At 36.5% G+C, this 19731-nt stretch overlaps 1 protein-coding gene across 8 annotated transcripts in view; it reads right to left on the minus strand.

The window, feature by feature from the left end:
* The window catches only part of LOC306848724 (nuclear receptor subfamily 2 group C member 2-like), a 33140-nt gene extending 13409 nt beyond the window's left edge, over positions 1-19731 (minus strand). For 6 of the 8 annotated variants that reach the window (XR_013782271.1, XR_013782272.1, XM_079383455.1 and 3 more), the window contains exons 1-2: positions 19547-19731; positions 15335-15465 (exon numbers count right to left, since the gene is read on the minus strand). Coding sequence is in view for 4 of the 8 variants with exons in the window: in XM_079383455.1 (XP_079239581.1) it covers positions 15335-15394 (60 nt within the window). In the remaining 4 variants the exon portion in view is untranslated. The remainder of the gene's footprint in view (positions 1-15334; positions 15466-19546) is intronic. The other 2 variants (XM_079383457.1, XM_079383456.1) reach the window with 1 other exon arrangement.

Below are 19731 nucleotides of genomic sequence, written 5' to 3' on the forward strand. Positions count from 1 at the left end.
TAAATATGCAGCAGGGCTCTCAAGTTTGGAGTGAGATTTCATCTGTTAGGGGAGGAACCACTCAAATATTTGCAGCAGCAGCCCCTCGGTCCCACCCAATTCTCTCAAGTTTTTGCAGGCAGTTCAATTTTACCTATTGTTTACAAATGGGGAAGCCATAGTGCTTTATGTAGGAACCACCAACCCCTATCATCAAAGCATCAAAATGTGCAACAAACACAACAGAAAAAAAACAAAACAATGAAATGTGGACTCTCTCTCTCACACACAAGTCAAGTCAAGTCACCTTTATTTATATAGTGCTTTTAACAATACAGATTGTGTCAAAGCACTTAACAGTATCAAATTGGAGGATAGAGAGTGAGTAATGTATAATAATAAGATTAAACACTCAATTTCCAGTTAAAGGCATTTCATTATTGAACTCAGTGATGTCATTGTCTAGCTCAGTTTAGTTTAAATAGTATCTGTGAAATCAAATTGACGATAATCACTAGAAATTAAGTGTCCCCAACTGAGCAAGCCAGAGGAGACAGCGGCAAGGAACCAAAACTCCCTCTGAGACAGAATGGAGAAAAAAACCTTGGGAGAAACCAGACTCAGTCGGGGGCCAGTTCTCCTCTGACCAGGAGATTATTGTTTATTTATTGTTTACTTATTGTTTTAATTAAAATTTTAAATGTATAAATTATTATTATTTTTCTATTTTATATTGTTGCAATTTCTAACAATAATAGTATTATGTAGTTAGGTATTTTATTATATTTTTAATTATTATTATTATTATTATTTTTTATTGTATTTAAGTCGAGGTCTTCACTGGGGATATGTCCCCGGGGTTCATCCAGGTGTCTCGGCCTCCACCGACGATCAGGGAGATATCATCTCCCGGCGCCAATCCACCATCTGATCCGGACACGGACTGAGAAACAGAATAAGAAAGAAACAGACAAATATTAGCATAGATGCCATTCTTCTTACGATGTAACGAGTACATTGTGTGTTATGAGGAGTGTTCCCGGTTCCGGTTGATCTAATTAATGCAGCCTAACAATCCTTTAACGGATTTGAATAATAGAAGCGTATTAGTGTGTTATGTGTAAGCCAGGTTAAAGAAATGTGTCTTTAATCTAGATTTAAACTGACAGAGTGTGTCTGCCTCCTGAACAGTGTTAAGTAGATTGTTCCAGAGTTTGGGTGCTAAATAGGAAAAGGATCTGCCGTCTGCAGTCAATTTTGATATTCTAGGTATTATCAAACAGCCAGAGTTTTGAGAACGCAGCGGACGTGGAGGACTATAATGTGATAAGAGCTCACTCAAGTACTGAGGAGCTAAGTCATTCAGGGCTTTATAAGTAATTAACAAGATTTTAAAATCTATACGATGTTTGATAGGGAGCCAGTGCAGTGTTGACAGAACCGGGCTAATATGCTCATACTTCCTGGTTCTAGTAAGGACTCTAGCTGCTGCATTTCAGACCAGCTTTAGTTTGATTAGTCTAACCTTGAGGTCATAAACGCATGAATTAGCATTTCTGCATTTGACGTTGAGAGCATAGGTCGCAATTTAGATATGTTTTTGAGATGGAAAAACGCAGTTTTACAGACGCTAGAAACGTGGCTTTCAAATGAAAGATTGCTATCAAACAGCATACCTAGGTTCCTAACTGATGAAGAAGAAATGACAGAGCAGCCGTCAACGCAATGTCGAACGCAGCGCTAAGATCCGGTAGAACTAATAAAGAGATACAACCACGATCAGATGATAGAAGCAGGTCATTTGTAACTCTAATGAGAGCAGTCTCAGTACTATGATACGGTCTAAATCCTGACTGGAATTCCTCACAGATACCATTTTTCTCTAAGAAGGAATATAATTGTGAGGATATGACCTTTTCTAGTATCTTTGACAGAAAAGGGAGATTTGAGATCGGTCTGTAATTAACTAAATCTTTGGGGTCAAGTTGTGTTTTTTTAATGAGAGGCTTAATTACAGCCAATTTGAAGGTTTTGGGGACATATCCTAATGACAATAACGAATTAATAATAGCCAAAAGAGGATCTATGACTTCTGGAAGCAGCTCTTTTAGTAGTTTAGATGGAATAGGGTCTAACTCTCCTCTCCTATAGTAGAGAATGAGTGGAATTGTTCCTCAGGGGATCTATAGTGCATCTGATGCGATACTGTAGCTGATGGCTGCATGATTACAATTTTATCTCTGACCGTATCGATCTTGGAAGTAAAGTAGTTCATAAAGTCATTACTGCTGTGCTCTTACTGTGCATTACTGCTGTGCTCTGGGTCATGGCCTAATGGTTAGAGAGTCGGATTCATAATCCAAAGGTTACGGGTTCGAGTCTCCGGCCGGCAGGAATTGTAGGTGGGGGGAGTGAATGTCCAGCGCTCTCTCCACCCTCAATACCACGACTGAGGTGCCCTTGAGCAAGACACCAAACCCCCAACTGCTCCCCGGGCGCCGCAGCATAAATGGCTGCCCACTGCTCCGGAGGTGTGTGTTCACGGTGTGTGTGTGTTCACTGTTGTGAGTGTGTGTGCACGTTGGATGGGTTAAATGCAGAGCACGAATTCTGAGTATGGGTCACCATACTTGGCAGTATGTCACTTCACTTCTTGGGGAATGCCAACACCTGTTGATGCTTTATTTTTGGTTAATTTAGTGACTATATTGAATAAATACCGGGGGTTATGTTTGTTTTCTTCTAGAAGAGACCAAAAGTAATCAGATCTCTCTAGTTTTGTTTTCCTCCAGTTGTGCTCCATTTTCCGGGCTGCTCTCTTTAGGGTGCGAGTGCTCATTATACCACGGAGTCAGACTGTTTTCTTTGATCTTCCTTAAGTGTAAAGGAGCAACTGTATCTAAAGTGCTAGAAAAGAGAGAGTCCATAGTCTCTGTTACATCATCAAGTTTTTCTGCGCTGTTCGATATGCTGAGGAATTGAGATAAATCAGGAAGATTACTTACAAAGTAGGGATGGACGATATGGCCAAAATTTATATCACAATATATTTCTTAATTTCGGTCGATACAATATAATTCCGATTTCGATATGAACTCTATTTTAAAAAAGCCTCATAAAAACTGCCAACAATGGCCACAACAGATGCCTGTACCGACAACCTTATGAAAAATACATTTGCCAAGTCTACGAAACCTCCTCCTATAAAACTATATATTTTATTTAAAAAAAAACAACAACAAAAAACGCACAAATAAATAATGTTCACCTTTTATTTGTATTTAGCCTTCATACAAACAAGAAATGTGAAATCACTGTCAAATAAACATCTCAGACTCACCTTGTTCATATGAATATCTTTAACTTCAAACTATAGGCTAACATACATTACCGATCAAAAGTTTGTGAACAGTATGATTTGTAATGTTTTTTTAAAGAATTCTCTTCTGTTCACCAAGCCTGCATTTATTTGATCCAAAATACAGCAAAAACAGTAACATTTTGAAATATTTAAATAACTGTTTTCTATTTTAAAATGTAATTTATTCCTGTGATTTCAGTGGAATTTTTAGCATCATTACTCCAGTCACGTGAGAAATCATTCTAATATTCTGATATACTGCTCAAAAAAAATATATTATTATGTTGAAAACAGCTAAGTAGAATTTTTTCAGGTTTCTTTGATGAATAGAAAGTTCAGAAAAACAGCATTTATCTGAAATACAAATCTTTAGTAACATTATAAATGTCTTTATCAATCACTTTTAATCAATTTAAAGCATCCTTGCTAAATAAAAGTATTAATTTCTATCATTTCTTTGCAAAAAAATAAAAATAAATAAATTATACTGACTCCAAGGTTTTGATAGGAATAGTGTATAAATGTAACAAAAGCTTTTTATTTCAGATAAATGCTGATCTTTGTGTCTTTCTATTCAAAGAATCCTGAAAAATATGTACTCAACTGTTTTAAATATTGATCATCAGAGTGATTTCTGAAGGATCATGTGACACTGAAGACTGGAGTAATGATGCTGAAAATTTAACTTTGATTACAGGAATAAATTACATTTTAAAATATATTCAAATAGAAAACAGTTATTTTAAATAGTAAAAATATTTCTACATTTTACTGTTTTTGCTGTACTTTGGATCATAAATGCAGGCTTGGTGAACAGATGATAATTCTTTAAAAAAAAATAAAAAAGTTAAAACCTTACTGTTCAAAAACTTTTGACTGATAGTGTAGGCTGACTGTTCTTATAGATTGAAACAAATGTGCTTCAGCCAGGATAAAGAGTCTGAATAGTGCTCTGAGTTGCTGCAGAAAACAAAAGAAATTTAGCAACAACAAAAGCATGTTGCTTGAGACGGGCTTATTCTTGAAAATGCAATCTGATTCTCTGCCAGCAGGAGGCGCTGTGAGAGCGGCAGAACTAGCGGTTTCCCTGCTAATGGCTGTAATCAAAGCAGCTCCGCTCCTGAACGCGACTTTATCAGATCAAATGAAAATGTCATCGAAACTTTTCTGAAAACAGTAGGTTCCCTTCAGAGATACATTCATATAAAACACCCGTTTTGATTTTGAAACGTGTAGTGCTCATGTTCAACAAACGCCACAAATAAATCAATGTATGAAAAATACTGGTAATGTATATCGAAATATCGGAAATGTTTAAAAATCATTTCACCGTTATTGAAAAAAATTATATTGCGATACATATTGATATTGAATTATTGTCCAGCCCTATTACAAATCAGTCTTGATGGTTCTACCATATTTGTAACAAGGAGTAGAATTTACAGTTTTAGCTATATGGAGTTTACACAAGACTAGATAATGATCTGATATATCGCTTTGCTGCAGAATTTCAACACCACTAACATCAATTCCATGTGACAGTATTACATCTAGAGTATGATTTTGACAATGAGTAGGTCCTGAAACGTGTTGTCTAACCCCAATAGAGTTCAGAATGTCTATGAATGCTGATCCTAATGCATCTTTTTCATTATCGACATGGATATTAAAATCGCCAACAATTAAGCCTTCATCTGCAGCCAGTACTAACTCGGATAGAAAATCAGCAAATTCTTTAATAAAGTCTGTGTGGTGCCCTGGTGGCCTGTATACAGTAGCCAGTACAAACATCACAGGGGATTTATCACTAACACGTGTTTCTCTGAAGTTATGGTGCTGCCTATAACATTATCTAAACGAGTTATACTTAAAGCCTGCCGTCTGAGAAACACTGAGAATATTGCTATAAATTGTAGCAACACCTCCCCCTTTACCTTTTGGACATGGCTCATTTTAATAGCAGTAATCTTGGGGGGGTGGACTCATTTAAAGTAATGTATTCATCTGGTTTTAGCCATGTTTCTGTCAAACAGAGCAAACCTAGATTATGATCATTGATCTAATCATTTACGAAAAGTGCTTTTGTAGAAAGGGACCTGATATTCAGTAAGCCAAGTTTTATCAATTGTTTCTCTGTATTGTAAACATTTTTTATTTGTTGAACATCAATTAAATTGTTACTCTTAATTTGGTTTGGATGTTTTCTGTATTTTCTAGTTCGGGGAACAGACACAGTCTCTATAGTGTGATATCTAGGTGAAGGAGTCTCTATGTGCTGAGAATTAACAGACTTCTGTGACGTGAGGCGGCTAGCAGACGGTCGGTTTAGCCAGTCTGTCTGCTTCCTGACCTGGGCCCCAGTTAAGTCAAGTATGAACTCTAAGACTATGTGTCATATTTCTAGAGAGAAGAGCGGCACCACCCCAGGAGGGATGAACACCATCTCTTTTCAACAGGTCAGGTCTGCCCCAAAAACTCGCCCAATTGTCTATAAAGTCTGTTATTCTGCGGGCACCACTTAGACATCCAGCCATTGAGTGACGGCAGTCTGCTATGAATCTCATCACCCCGGTAAGCAGGGAGGGGACCAGAGCATATTACAGTGTCTGACATCATACTTGCAAGTTCACACACCTCTTTAACATTATTTTTAGTGATCTCCGACTGGCGAAGTCGAACATCATTAGCGCTGACGTAAATAATCTTACTGAATTTACATTTAGCATTAGCCAGCACTTTTAAATTTGCCAAGATGTCAGGCGCTCTGGCTCCCGGTAAACATTGGACTATGGTGGCTGGTGTCTCTATTTTCACGTTCCGTACAATAGAATCACTTTCATCAGGTTATCAGTGGGTGCATCACTGAGTGGGGAGAACCTGTTTGATGTTCTGATCGGAACGGAAGAGCTGTGTTTTGACCCGCGACTAGGCCGCCTCACAGTCACCCAGCTGCCCTGCTGCATGGGCTCTAATGCTGGAACCGAACAATGTACAGGACTCCCTGAGCTAGTCGCATCCAAAGCCGTATCTACAGCCCTCACATTCTTACTGTCCTCAGTTAAAGTTTGGATGCGTGTCTCTGGTTCTAAAATCTTCTCTGTCAGCCTAACTATATCCCTGCATTTATCACATGTGAATCCCTCATCGCCGACAGAGAGAGATAAACTATACATGTGACATGAAGCGCAAATAACAAGAGAAGGAGAAGCCATTACTCACCGTGATAGAGGAATGATTTACTTACCACTGTTGTTTGATGAACTCGTGAGTTCAAACGGAGCGAGGGAGAGATGAAACGGAACGAGAAAAAAGAAAACAATAATTGGCGTGAATAGAAACGCAAGTGGAAACGCGAATGACAAGCTAACCGGCTAACCAATGCTAACACGTGGCACACGCATTGCACTCGCAGTTTTATATTAAAAGTGAACGTTCAAATTAGTCAGATTAGTTTGATAGATAATATCAGAAATATGGAGGGAATTAAGAGTGATAGTAAAATTCAGCAGAAAAGCGAAGCTACACGGAGCTACAATCGCAAACCTCTCAGCAGAATGGCAGACAGGAGCAATCGACACACACACCTTGACATACATACTCAAGGCAAGTTCTGCAATCCTACTGTGTGTGTGCAATATGTACATAGTGCAAAGAGCACTACTGTTCAGTTGGCATGTTTGGGGCCAAATTTATTTTTATTTTTGATACTTAAAAAAAATATTTTTATTTATTTAAATTATATATATGTTTTGTAAAACAGGCATGGTTGAGTAGTTGTAAGGGATGTGGGTTAAAGCATGATCAGTGTACTGTGTCTCAGGTTGTAGTGAGTCTTAATTACAATGCAGTGTTTCAGTAACTTACAATCAATAAAGCATGGATGAATAAACTCTATCGCCTTGCGAAGCTGAAAGGTACACATCAAAGAAAACACGAACAAATGAATGAAAAATAGAAGTCTGTTAATCAGCCACATGCATTTAAGCTACCAGTAATCAAACGCCATCCTGTATGTTTCTATTGATACCAGTATATCTTGCTAATTATTATAAATTTATACTTTCAGCCCTGGATGCTGATTGGTCAATACAGCATTCCAGCTTCCAGTGCTGAAATACATAGTATAGCAACATTGTATAGTACATATAAAGGCCAATTGTTAACCTTAAAGGAACACTTTTTTGAAAATAGGCTCATTTTCCAACTCCCAAGTTAAACAGTTGAGTTTTACAATTTTCGAATCTATTCAGCCGTCTGGCGGTTGCACTTTTAGCGTAGCTTAGCATAGATCATAGAATCAGATTAGACCATTAGCATCTCGCTCAAAAATGACCATGGAAACACATTTACAATGATATTAACTATTATAAAGGTAATATATATATATATATATATATATATATATATATATATATATATACAAAGTTTATTTGGATTAATTTGTCTGTCTTTTTCAGAATTGTTCTAACATCTCTAGTACTTCCCTTAGTTTCAGGTAGCCAGCGCTAGGCTTCTGGTTGCAAAGCTGTTAGAGAGTTCTTGACTGCATCAATAATACTTTAGGGTGGATTTGACTATATTCCCCAACATCAGTGTAGTAAGGATGGTCTTAGCTGTGGCTAGGCAGGCAGCAAAAAAAAAGTAAAAATCTGAAGTTTCTTAAAGGTGATTTAATTTTCTTGTCAAGGCATGCTCCAAACAGTGTAACAGAGTTCCATCACCAAAATTCCAATACAGGAAAATCAAAGTACAAACAAAAGTAAAGGGGAAAACAACATAAAATAATAATTACCCAACAGTCACCCTTTGCCCCCCCCCCTTTTGTCCAAACAATTAGACTCTTTATAGTTGAGGCTCCTCCCCTCAAATTCAAACATACCAATGGCAAGGCTATCTCCAACACAATCTACATAGTTTATTTATGAGATCATATTTAACCTCAACATTCAAACATGAATCTTAGCATCTTCTTTATCAAGCTCCATATTCATCATGAAAACCAACGAGAATCTTAAAAGACATGCATTCAATGTAATAATTTTCAACATTCTCAATACTTGAACTCCTCCTCCTTTGGGAAGGTATAAGTCAGGCTTCCTGTTCGCGAGCCCCTCCTATTAGGAAGTTCCAGGAAGAAGGTAAGACAAGAGATTCACCATTAACAAACAAATCATTATTGGTATAATTTACATTCACCTTTTCTTATTTACAGGCACAAAAGGCTAAGACCGACAAACATGAATCGCAATGGAATGTGCACCTTCCATTCGACACATGTGAGACAAAACAGTAAATAAAATTATCTTGAACACAAAACCCATTGTTTGTTTCTTTGAATTGAAAGTTACATACCTCATTTTATCACATTCAGCTCTCGCTATAACAGGCAAGTGATTTCGTCCAGAAATCGTAAAATCAAAATGCTAAAAAAAAAATGAAGGGGTTACCTATTCATCGGATCTTGCTCTTCCAAATGCGTGCGCATCCATGTTGCTTAGTAATAAGCATGCTTGCGGGATCACGGAATTTACACGGAAACAACATCATCCTAATTTCTGATTGGCTGGTTTAACTCTGTATAACTCGAGACAGCTAGGAACTCGGCAGAGAACTTCCCTCCGTATTCCTGCGCCTCATCTATAAATTGTATATAAGCAGGACAAGTTAGAGCTGCACGATTAATCGTTAAAAGATCGCGATCTCGATTCAAACACCCACGTGATCTCATTTCTCAATGTCAACAATTCGCCCGTGTCTATTAAACCTTTGAAAAAACCTTACCGGAACATTTAAATCTGCGTTCGTGCTGCCGCTGGCACAGAGAGCCGTTATCATGTAGGTATGAAACAGCTTCACAAACAGTTTCTCTCAACTTCACCGTATTATTATATCTTACAATTCATTATGTATACTACTTATTGCAAATAGTGGCAATTATCTGCACCTCAGTATTGTAGTACATTATAAAACAATACGCGATAACGTATTGAGTGTAAATTATATTTTTAATTCAAATTATTAAATGGATGCCACCTCATTGGGACAATCAAACCCTCCCTACACCTACTCTAACCCTACCCGATACTTTTCCTTTCAACTTTTTGATTATTTCCTTCATTTTTATTGAAAATAAATGCTGATGCGATATGTGATTTGAAAAGGGGAAAAAAAAAAAGTTAGGAAAAAAGGCGGGCTCGAACTCGGGTCGATCACGTTAAAAAGCATGCACCTTACCATCTACACCACTGAAACTGATGCAGAGTTAGCGTCTTTTTTTAGTGTTGGCTAACCCAATCACACGGTAGTGGGCGGAGTTAGTGTAAATAGCCTTTCCCAAAAAGGCAGGCTATTGGCACTTAGTGTAAATAGATACTCCGTATTTTTTATGCCCTTACCCTAAACCTACCCCTAAACCCGCCCCTTACACAAAACTTTCTGCTATTTTTTCAAAAACTTCATTCTATATTATTCACAAGCTTGTTTCCGTGTGGGAACCAAAAATGTCCCCACAAATCAAAAATGACCTGATATTACTATCCTCGTGAGGACAACGGTTTCCCCAATAATATAGGGAATACCAGGGCACACACAATTGTCTCTTCGCATATTGTTCTAGCTTGTTTCCCAGTCTAGCTTTCTAATAAACCTGGCATTGTACAATGAATATTGCTGGCACTGTGATGCACTGATGATGTTCCTTTATATTAAGTCAATTTAGATAAAATCATCTGCTAAATGCATAACTCTAAGTGTATCTTAGCTACCAAATCATAAAGCACCATTAAGGCCATTTCAATGTAGAAGGATCCTTGAAACTCAGCCTTCATTAGGAGTATTTTGAAGGATGCATCAAGTATATCATTCATGTCCTCCAATCAGCCACAATCCTTTGCACACATTCCAAAGGAACTGGTGCAAAATGAATTGGAAGTGAACTTGTCCAATTACATTATGCAAAACAAAAATTATTTTTGAGCAGACGACTATGTTTTTAGTTTGTTGTGTTTAAATGAGTCACATAATGCAAAAGTGTCGAAAGAGCTAACACCACTGGGAGACAGATGCTAGTCATTCACTGTATCACATTAATAGAATGTCACTTAATAGGAACATTTTTAAGGTATTTTCCCAAAATTTAATTTATATTAGATTTTTGTATTGACTGTGGGGACAGAAACCTATATGATGTATCCATGTGTGCTTGCTTGACATTCTCATTCGAGAACTCCAGCAGGGTTGCCAGGTTTTCATAACAAAACCCTCCCAATTGCTACTCAAAACCTTCCCAATGGCATTTCGAGGGGGTAAAAATTGCATTCCGAGGGTTAAAATACATGTTTTTTGGCGAGGTTCCCCCTGGTAAAATTCACATTGCAGGGGCTAAATATAACATTATTAGGGTTGCTTCAACCCGCGGACATGAAAAACAATCCGCGGCAACAGTGTTAAAGTAGCCCAATTCCGCAGGAAAACCATGGACTTGACAACACTGAACTCCAGCCAAGAAGCCCCAGAAGGACTGGTACAGGAAAGATGCAGCCTTCCAATTTGCGATCAGATTTGTACGATAACGTTTACGTCTCCACACAAAATATATAGCCTACTTAAAACCTTTTCACTTGTTATTTCGGTTTATTCCCTGGACAATTTATTTGATTTATTTCAGTTGCTGTTAATATTGTAATAGTGAGTACACTGTGTAAATTTTCTGTATATTTTCATACAAGTGTAGTTATTCTGCAATAAAAAAGACAAACGTTGTAATTTTTTTTTTACTATGGGAAAAATTACATGGACACAAGTCATATTTTTATAATAAATATTCTCATATTACAAGTTTCATATCCATAAATGCAAGTGGTCTGAAAAGAAACCCAGTATTATCCAGTTCAAGAATAAAATTGCTTAAATGTATTCTATTAAACTGGAAAAAGGAACACCCTCCAACATTTGAACTATTTAAAAATATCATAAACGACACACTACATATGGAATATTTAGCATACAGTTTAAAAAACAAAACCCACATTTTCTAAGAGACCTGGAATATTATATGAACCCTTTGACTCGTGCCTATACAACTTGACATCCATTGTTATCACATTGACCATTCATGTTCCGTCATTCTATATCAGTTTTAATTTGCTAACACAAATTGGATTTGATGATGCATGTTTTTATATTTGTATACTCTGATACCTGTTTTTGTTTGTTTGTTTTTGTTGTATTATAAATCGGAAAATAAATAATAAAAAATTAAAAATAAATAAAAAAAAGAATAAAATTGCTTTATATTGAAACAAGGACCAAAACAAGAAACATAAAGGACCGCCGTCAAGTCATATGTGCTATAGAACTATGGACCTCTATAATAACTTAAATTCCTCCGTTTAATTTATCTTTACATGTATACCCCTTTTTTTGTGAATTATTATTGATTGATATTTTATGTTCATTAAAGACTATATGTGATGTGATCTTTAAAAAACAGCTGATGTGCGTTTTATATTTATTTACATAAATGCTCACAAATCTTTTTAACAGTAAAAGCTTTTATGTAAACTTAATATATTTGGGTCATTCTACAGAGACGTCCACTTTTGGTATGGCAAGATGTCTTAAAATGTATTTATTTTTCTAACATTTAAACTTAGACCACATTATTAGATTACCTTTTGACTTTACGAATACATACAAATGACAGCTTAATTTTTTTATAGCTTTTTTGTGCAATTATTTCAAGAGCACATGTACTATTTTTTGTCACTGGTATTACCTTCTTTAATCAGTTTTTATGAAATATTATTTCTCAGTTTTCTTTCAGCACATGTAGTCAGAGTTAGAGAAAAATAATGAAAATGCACAAAATAAGGAGATTGTTTTATTTATGTAATGTGACAGAAAAAACAGTACAGTAACAGTTCAGTAAAGTACGAAGTACGACTTCTCCGTTCACAACTCCTCCCTCGACTTCAAGCGGCAAATCTCGCCGATCGGTTTTCGGTAAGTTCAACTGAGATGCCAGACGACGAGAGTAGAAAGCTGCAGTCATCCTTTAATCGTATTTGTGTCTGATTGAACTCCATGCTGGTAGCGATAGCGCTTTACTATGCTGGCGGAAGTCTCAAAACGAAAGTTGCGTGACATCATGTGAAAAGGGTCAGGTGGAACTATGATGTCACTTTGTAGGCGAAAACCATAGACTGTAAAAAAAAGATGGACGACGCATCTCCGCTTGCTTCCATTATACAAAAGTGAAGCGAATACATCTCAGTATGGCTGCTGCCATCTTGCGTAAATGACGTCATTTGGAGCCCGAGTCTGCGCAGTAGAGTCTTGAGGTGGAGCCGCGGAATCAAACTCCAGCCCAAACTCCCGCAGCGCAGACTCAATCAACCACGCCCCCTGAACTTCTCATTTGACTCCCCGAAGCAGGCTTGTTAAAATAAGGTAAATACAACAACTAACAACATAAATTTAAAAACACACAATAAAATACTACACATGGGTCTTCTCGTTTGGCTCTCAGCGAAGGCGGTCACATTTTCTCTCTCCCCTCCTCTCCTTACCTTCCCTTCCCTGCTTTGCTCTCTTGTCTCATCTATTGTCTATTGTCTAATACTTGAGACTCTCTCTGCACTGCTCTCCAAACTGAAAAATCATGGATTTGATCAACTGGACTCTCAATGCAATTTTCTCGATGAGAAGTCTAGGTTCGGGGGAACCTGATTGTCCCAGCCGGACGTTCGCAGCAGGATATACGATGGACGCATGGGAAAGGTGGCGGGTCGTGTGTCTGGCGGCTCTTTCCGTGGAGGACATTGAAGATATCTACCTATTCGGAACCATGATAACAGGTCTTCTGCTGATTGGATTAGGCTTTGCCCTGGGTTATCGTAAAATTCAGGAAACGGGTACAGCTGTCAAAAGCCTCACTAGGCTGCCCGTTATGATTGAAGCAGTGGGCAGAGCGGTCAGCTCTGAGACTGAGACTATTAACCGCAATATGGATACCATCACGGAGAAGCTTTCGGATTTGAAAAGAAAAATTGATGGATTTGGAGACCAGAATGGACAATGAGAGGTGCCGTGAAAATTGTAATATGGCTACTCGCACCAAGACTAAACAATCTTATCTTCTTTCGGCTCTCTCAAAACAACACAACCTCGGACAAGGCGTGCTGGGAAACAACCCGGGAAGAGCACTGCTGTGTGACGCTCTCACATTACTTCCCTGACCTCTTCCACAGACACCTGCGGATTGTTGACTCTGTCTGGGTCCTGATCAAGGCTGTCTCCATAGCAACGTGCTGTGTCGCTATCACACTCTGCGGACTGAGACAACTTGATTTGTATGCCAGCGTGGCGACTCCACAGGCACATACTCACACACATACGCACATACACAGATATGCATTCACCTCCTAGCCCCGTTCCCTCGCCTTCGCCGCTTTGTTCCGCCAGCCTGACAAGCGGGTCCGACCGGCGCCGAAAATGGTTGCAGGACCGGATGGCTCCTTGCCGGAACTGGATTACCCCCCTGTTACAGTCATGTGACTTTGTTGTTGATTGACTATGTGCGTTTTGTTGCTGGGGTGTTTTTTCTGTCCTCACACTGTACTCTCATAAGAATATAGTCTGTGAATAATTTTTTTTCTCCCCCCTCTCCTCATGTCAAGCTGTATCTCTTCCTATAATACCTACATTTCACTGCTGGTTATACTCTGTATGATTATGTATTTGACAAATAAAATTACTTACTTACGTACTTAGGTGCTGGTCATAAAATTAGAATATCATGAAAAAGTTGATTTATTTCAGTAATACCATTCAAAAAGTGAAACTTGTATATTAGATTCATTCATTACACACAGACTGATATATTTCAAATGTTTATTTCCTTTAATTTTGATGATTATAACTGACAACAAATAAAAGTCTCAAATTCAGTATCTCAGAAAATTAGAATATCAATTAAGACCAATGCAAAAAAAATGCAATTCTCTGCCAGCGGGAGGTGCTGTTGGAGCAGGAGAGATTGAGGTTTCCCCGGTAAGGCTGTACACAAAGCAGAGCTCCGCTCACAAACGCTGCTTTATCAGGCATTACATGCGAGATTAAATGAAAATGACATCCAAAATGTTCTGAAAATAGTTGGTTTCCATCAGAAATACAGTGATATAAAAACATCTGCACTGGGTTTTGATTTTGAAACGTGCAGTGCTCAACCAAGCGTTCTCCCCACCCCCCAACCAATAGAATTTCTGTAGGCGGGATTTACAATTTGTGATGTCATAAATACAGGAAAACAACGCTGTAGTCCAAACGAGCCATTCGCTGTAGTTCTTGAAAAATATCTCCCTTTGGAGTGGACTTTGAGATTTGTAACTTTGTACATCGTTTTATGCCCAAACATACACACTACACTAACATTCAAAAAGTGAAAAAGCATAATAGGACCCCTTTAAATATATACATGCATATGTTTGTATTTACATAAATATACACACTATACACACATATATTATGTAAACAAAAATGTTTACTTAGGATGCGATTAATCATTTGACAGCACTAATATAAAACTATACAATCATATATAAATTAAATAAAATTATAGTAAGATTTGTTCTTGAGTGTAAAAACTGCAATTAATTAATTATCAGATTATCAGATAAGACTTGAACTGAACTGAGTTCAATGACACTGTAACTTCTGTAGAGCTGCTTTATAGCCGAAGCAAATTTGTTTCATAACTGATCAACTTTGTAACATCAACCACACTCTTATTAAACCAACCTGAATCAACATTGTACTGACTTGACTTGAGCTGAATGAGCTTGACTTGAGTGATTAAGGAGCAGAACATACCACGAAAGCTGGTCTGACAGATGCTCAACAATGGCCCTACACTGACCAACGACCGACCGCTGGCTTGGTGTGTCACACAACATTTAAATCCCCTCGTTTTAGTATCTCTCTCACATCACTCACCTCTGAAACCTGCTCAGCGGGCAATATCTGCTGAGCCAGCACCTCCACATTGGTTGTCATGGTGAAGTGAAGTCATTAGAAGTGTCTGATTGGACAAAGGCCAGCTCTGCATCTGCCAGCAACACCTCCACCTATGTGCCAATCAAATACAGATATTAAAGAATAGCCAATGAGTTTTGCAAGCACAAAAGAATCTTACATGCAACACTTGAAATTCATATCTGCAACATTCGGAAGATTTCATAGGTGGTTTGTTCTAGGCAGGGAAAAAATGTACTCAAACAGTTTGCATCTTTAACTCTACTCAAGCCCAATTATACTCCTCATCCACTCTTACATAAATCATATAATTCTATATTACATTAGTTAGTGCAGGTAATCACAAATTGATTATGGTAATGTAAAAAAGGCTTAGGGTCTAACTGTGTAAATGTATAAATAAACATTAACCATTATTAAGAAACTGCTGTAAAAGTATTGTTCAATGTTAGTTAACAGTGTTAACCCATTTAATAACACCAGTCACAATAGTAACCGTAAAAAATGTTTTTTATTTATAAAGCTCTAAAAACCTTACTGACTGATGTTTTAGTGCACTTCCTGCAAATATGGAAAAAAATAAAGGGTCTCAATGAAATATGAGCACTTTCACATGATCAGTGCAAACTGTCACATGACCAGAGCAGTTTATTTACTGTTTGCACCTTGAGAAGATGATAACTGCATCAAAGCTCCAAAATAAAAGGCTAGTTATGTTAACAAAGATATGACAAAGAGTTTTGGTACACATTACCTTTAAGGTGTCTATTATTAATATATGAATTCACATATATTCAGTTTTGTTGAGTGTGGTCATAGAATGAGTAAACACCTTGATGGTCACAATAGTGACCGGTGGGATAACAGTGAACTTAGCTATACAATATAAATCCAATTGCAGTTGTTAGTGAAAATTGCAATAAAATGTTGCAATGACAAAGTATTGCACTAAATTAAAAATGTTACAAAAAATGTACAATAATGATGTTGTAATACTCGTAGCATTGATATAAAAATGTGATGTTATATTTTAGAATAAAGAAACAATTTTGAAATATGTTGATGGTTGTATTTTTTTGTCTTATCTCAGTATTCCTATCAATGTTGTATAAGGGTATTTTATACATAACAGTAACCCTATAGATTGTCATCAAACAGTTTAAAATAGCTGGGCTAAGATATATAACTATATTTATGACTGCAGAAATTTGTTAATTCAGTACACACATTATCCCACCGGTCACAATTGTGACCGACTATAAAACACCATTTTTCACACACTTTCCCAAATAAATTAAAAACATAATTATTGATTATTTCAAAGGGTTACTAATGACTGAACTGTATTCATCCAGAGTGAGGAAAAGGGTTCAGAAAATCACTGTGGATCCCTCACATCCAAGTTATCACCTTTTTGAACTTTTGCCATCTGGCCGGCGCTACAGAGCCCCAATTACCAGCAGAGCCAAGCACAAGAACAGTTTCTTCCCTCAGGAAATCCACCTTATGAACAGTTAAATGCACCCCCCCACACATAATCTATAGCACAACTGTACATACAATTTATTTATTTTTCAATTTCTGTCTATTTATATTACATTTGTGTATTTTTGATTCTCATCTTATTTTTATTATCTGTGTGTTGTTGTCTGTGTACTGGAGGCTTATGTCACTAAAACAAATTCCTTGTATGCGCAAGCATGCTTGGCAATAAAGCTCTTTCTGATTCTGATGACACTTCATTTGGATATTTTCATGCCTGGGAAAAATTTGGGTTTAAATGGGTTAACTAGTGCTGTCACACTATTAGGCGTGATTAATCGCATCCAAAATAAAAGTTTTTATACTGTGCAGATTTATTATGTATATATAAATACACACACATACATGTATATATTTAAGAAAAATGTGTTACGTTTATATATTAAATATATTTATATATAATATGAATTATATAAATACAGGCATTTAAATACATGTAAATATTTTCAAAATATATATAGGTGCATGTGTGTGTATTTATACATAATAAATATACACAGTATATATATATCGTGATTAATCGTTTGACAGCACTAGTGTTAACTAATGTTCAAACATTCATTTTCAAATTATGCTTCCATCTCACAGACTTAAAAAATTGTATTCTTCATATTTTTACTTCTAAATATAGAGTTTACTAAAGAATATAGGATTCTCTGTTTTCATCCCCAAATTGGTTTCTAAGTTTTAACATAATAATAATAATACTAATAATAATAATAATAATGTGACAAACACAGTGATTGCTGAATCTCAAAACAGTAATAACAACTGAGGATGAAATGTACTTCACTGTCATAAACAATTTGAACGCCATATTTTCTGATACATTTAAACATTTAATTCACATACTTCTGACATCCTTAGTTAATCTAAGTATATAAATGAATACATTAGTAATTATTTTAGTGCTTGACTAAATTAATTTCCTTGACCTTTTCAGTCATTTGTTATTGATTTTGTTATTTAAAATAACTTTGATTCATAACAATTAAGACATTTTATGAACCAATTCAGTAAAAAAAAAAAAAATCTGTAGAAATCATTTAATCATTTTACATTTCTTTTCCCCAATATTCAATAGTTGAATTAAATTGTGCATTTCAGGTAAGTATTAATATTTAGCCGTATACATTTAAAAGAGTTGTGTTTTATTGCACTGCAAGTCCATTTATGTACTAGGGAAAAGTACATTAAAAGTATTTTTTATGTACTTTAAAAGCCATTTAAATGTCTGCATCAAAAGAAATTTAACAAAACTTATTGTACATAGAAAGCACATTAAATGCAAGTAAAGTATCTAGTTTTAAGGTTTCAAATAAGTTTGGGGAGAATAAAATGTCAAAATGTGGGTGAAACGTGGTTCCATTGTCATTCAGTGTAAGACTTATTATTCATGTAATAATTAAAACAATACACTTCTTATTATTCTGACCTGTAGTACTACTATAGGTATTAAAATATATAAACGAATAAGTGAGCATACAACATTTTATTGCATTTTAAATTAGTAAAAAATGACAAAGGACCAAATTGGGATAGTGACAATGTTTAAAAATGTAAAATTGCAAGTAAGTAATATTGAGGGTAAAACTAATCAGTCTTTTAATATGTCATAAACTAGGCCTAATTCTTGTGGTAAATATGCCTGACAAGATTGTTACACTGAATTACATTTTAGTGCCTGTTTTCTGTAAATCATGGTAAAAAAAAACAAATATGATATTTATTTGTTGCGCAAAAAATAAATAAATAGGACACTTTCTAATGTATTGAAAAATAACAATTGAAAGCTGTATTACACTTATTGTTTTAATGCTTAAAAACCATTTTTCACCTTTGACCCACTAATATATAAAGTACTTGTTTTATTAGCATTTATGTAATCAACAAATCCATAAAAATGTCATTTATAGATGTGTAGTTTATAACAGATTCACAGTCACAGGATTCTGATGAAACTGTACAGGCTTTCACTGATTGGCTGGCTTTGCCGTTCGTCATTATTCAACGACTCGCTGATAGGTTAGCGGTGAGGTTAAGAACACGCCCCAGAGCGGAACTATCCAGGAAGTCGTGTTCAAAACACGGAACAAAATGGAGACCTTGGCGCAATGCCAAGAAAAAAAACCAAAAAAAAAACACATGAAGCCTTTGTTAAACGTCTGTTAAAATAATTAACATAGAGACATTCGTGATTCCACATGACCGTAATATTCAGGTCAAGTCAAGCGACGGTTCAAAAGTATCCAGTAAAATGTATGAACATTGAGGGTAAATCCTCCCACTGAAGAGACCCGCGGTGGCAAAGGTAAAAGGGTCGAGTTCATATGTTAGCTCTCAGGCTAACAAGCTAATGCCTGAAACATGTAAGTTATACCGATGTATAAATCACAGCACAATGATTGACTCCGTTACATTTATATACAACAGTTGCTCTAGTCTATAACGCGAAATATGCCAGCCATACCACATTCAGACAGGCTTTTGTCCTTAAATAAAAGCACAAGCGTGAATGTTTACAGCACCGAGGAGGGCCTGCATCTCTGCACTGCACGCGCAAACGGGTTTTTTTTCACGGATCGTTTTGACCAACCATTGTACGACATGCAGAAATTAAAAGCTGCTCACCTGTGATACGGACGGGCGCAGGTTTGTTGCTCTCGGGTTTATTGCATATTATTTGTTATTGTTTTACTCCAGTGAAAGGTCATAGTTCGTGACCCCGTTTGCAAGCGTGCGAGAGTTTTTCTTCCTCTCGGGCTCGTTCACGGTTGCGCGGACACGAGCGTCTGGAGCAAGGCGTCGCTGACGTC

The sequence above is a fragment of the Barbus barbus genome (assembly GCF_936440315.1).
Source record: "Barbus barbus genome assembly, chromosome: 28".
NCBI lineage: Eukaryota > Metazoa > Chordata > Actinopteri > Cypriniformes > Cyprinidae > Barbus > Barbus barbus.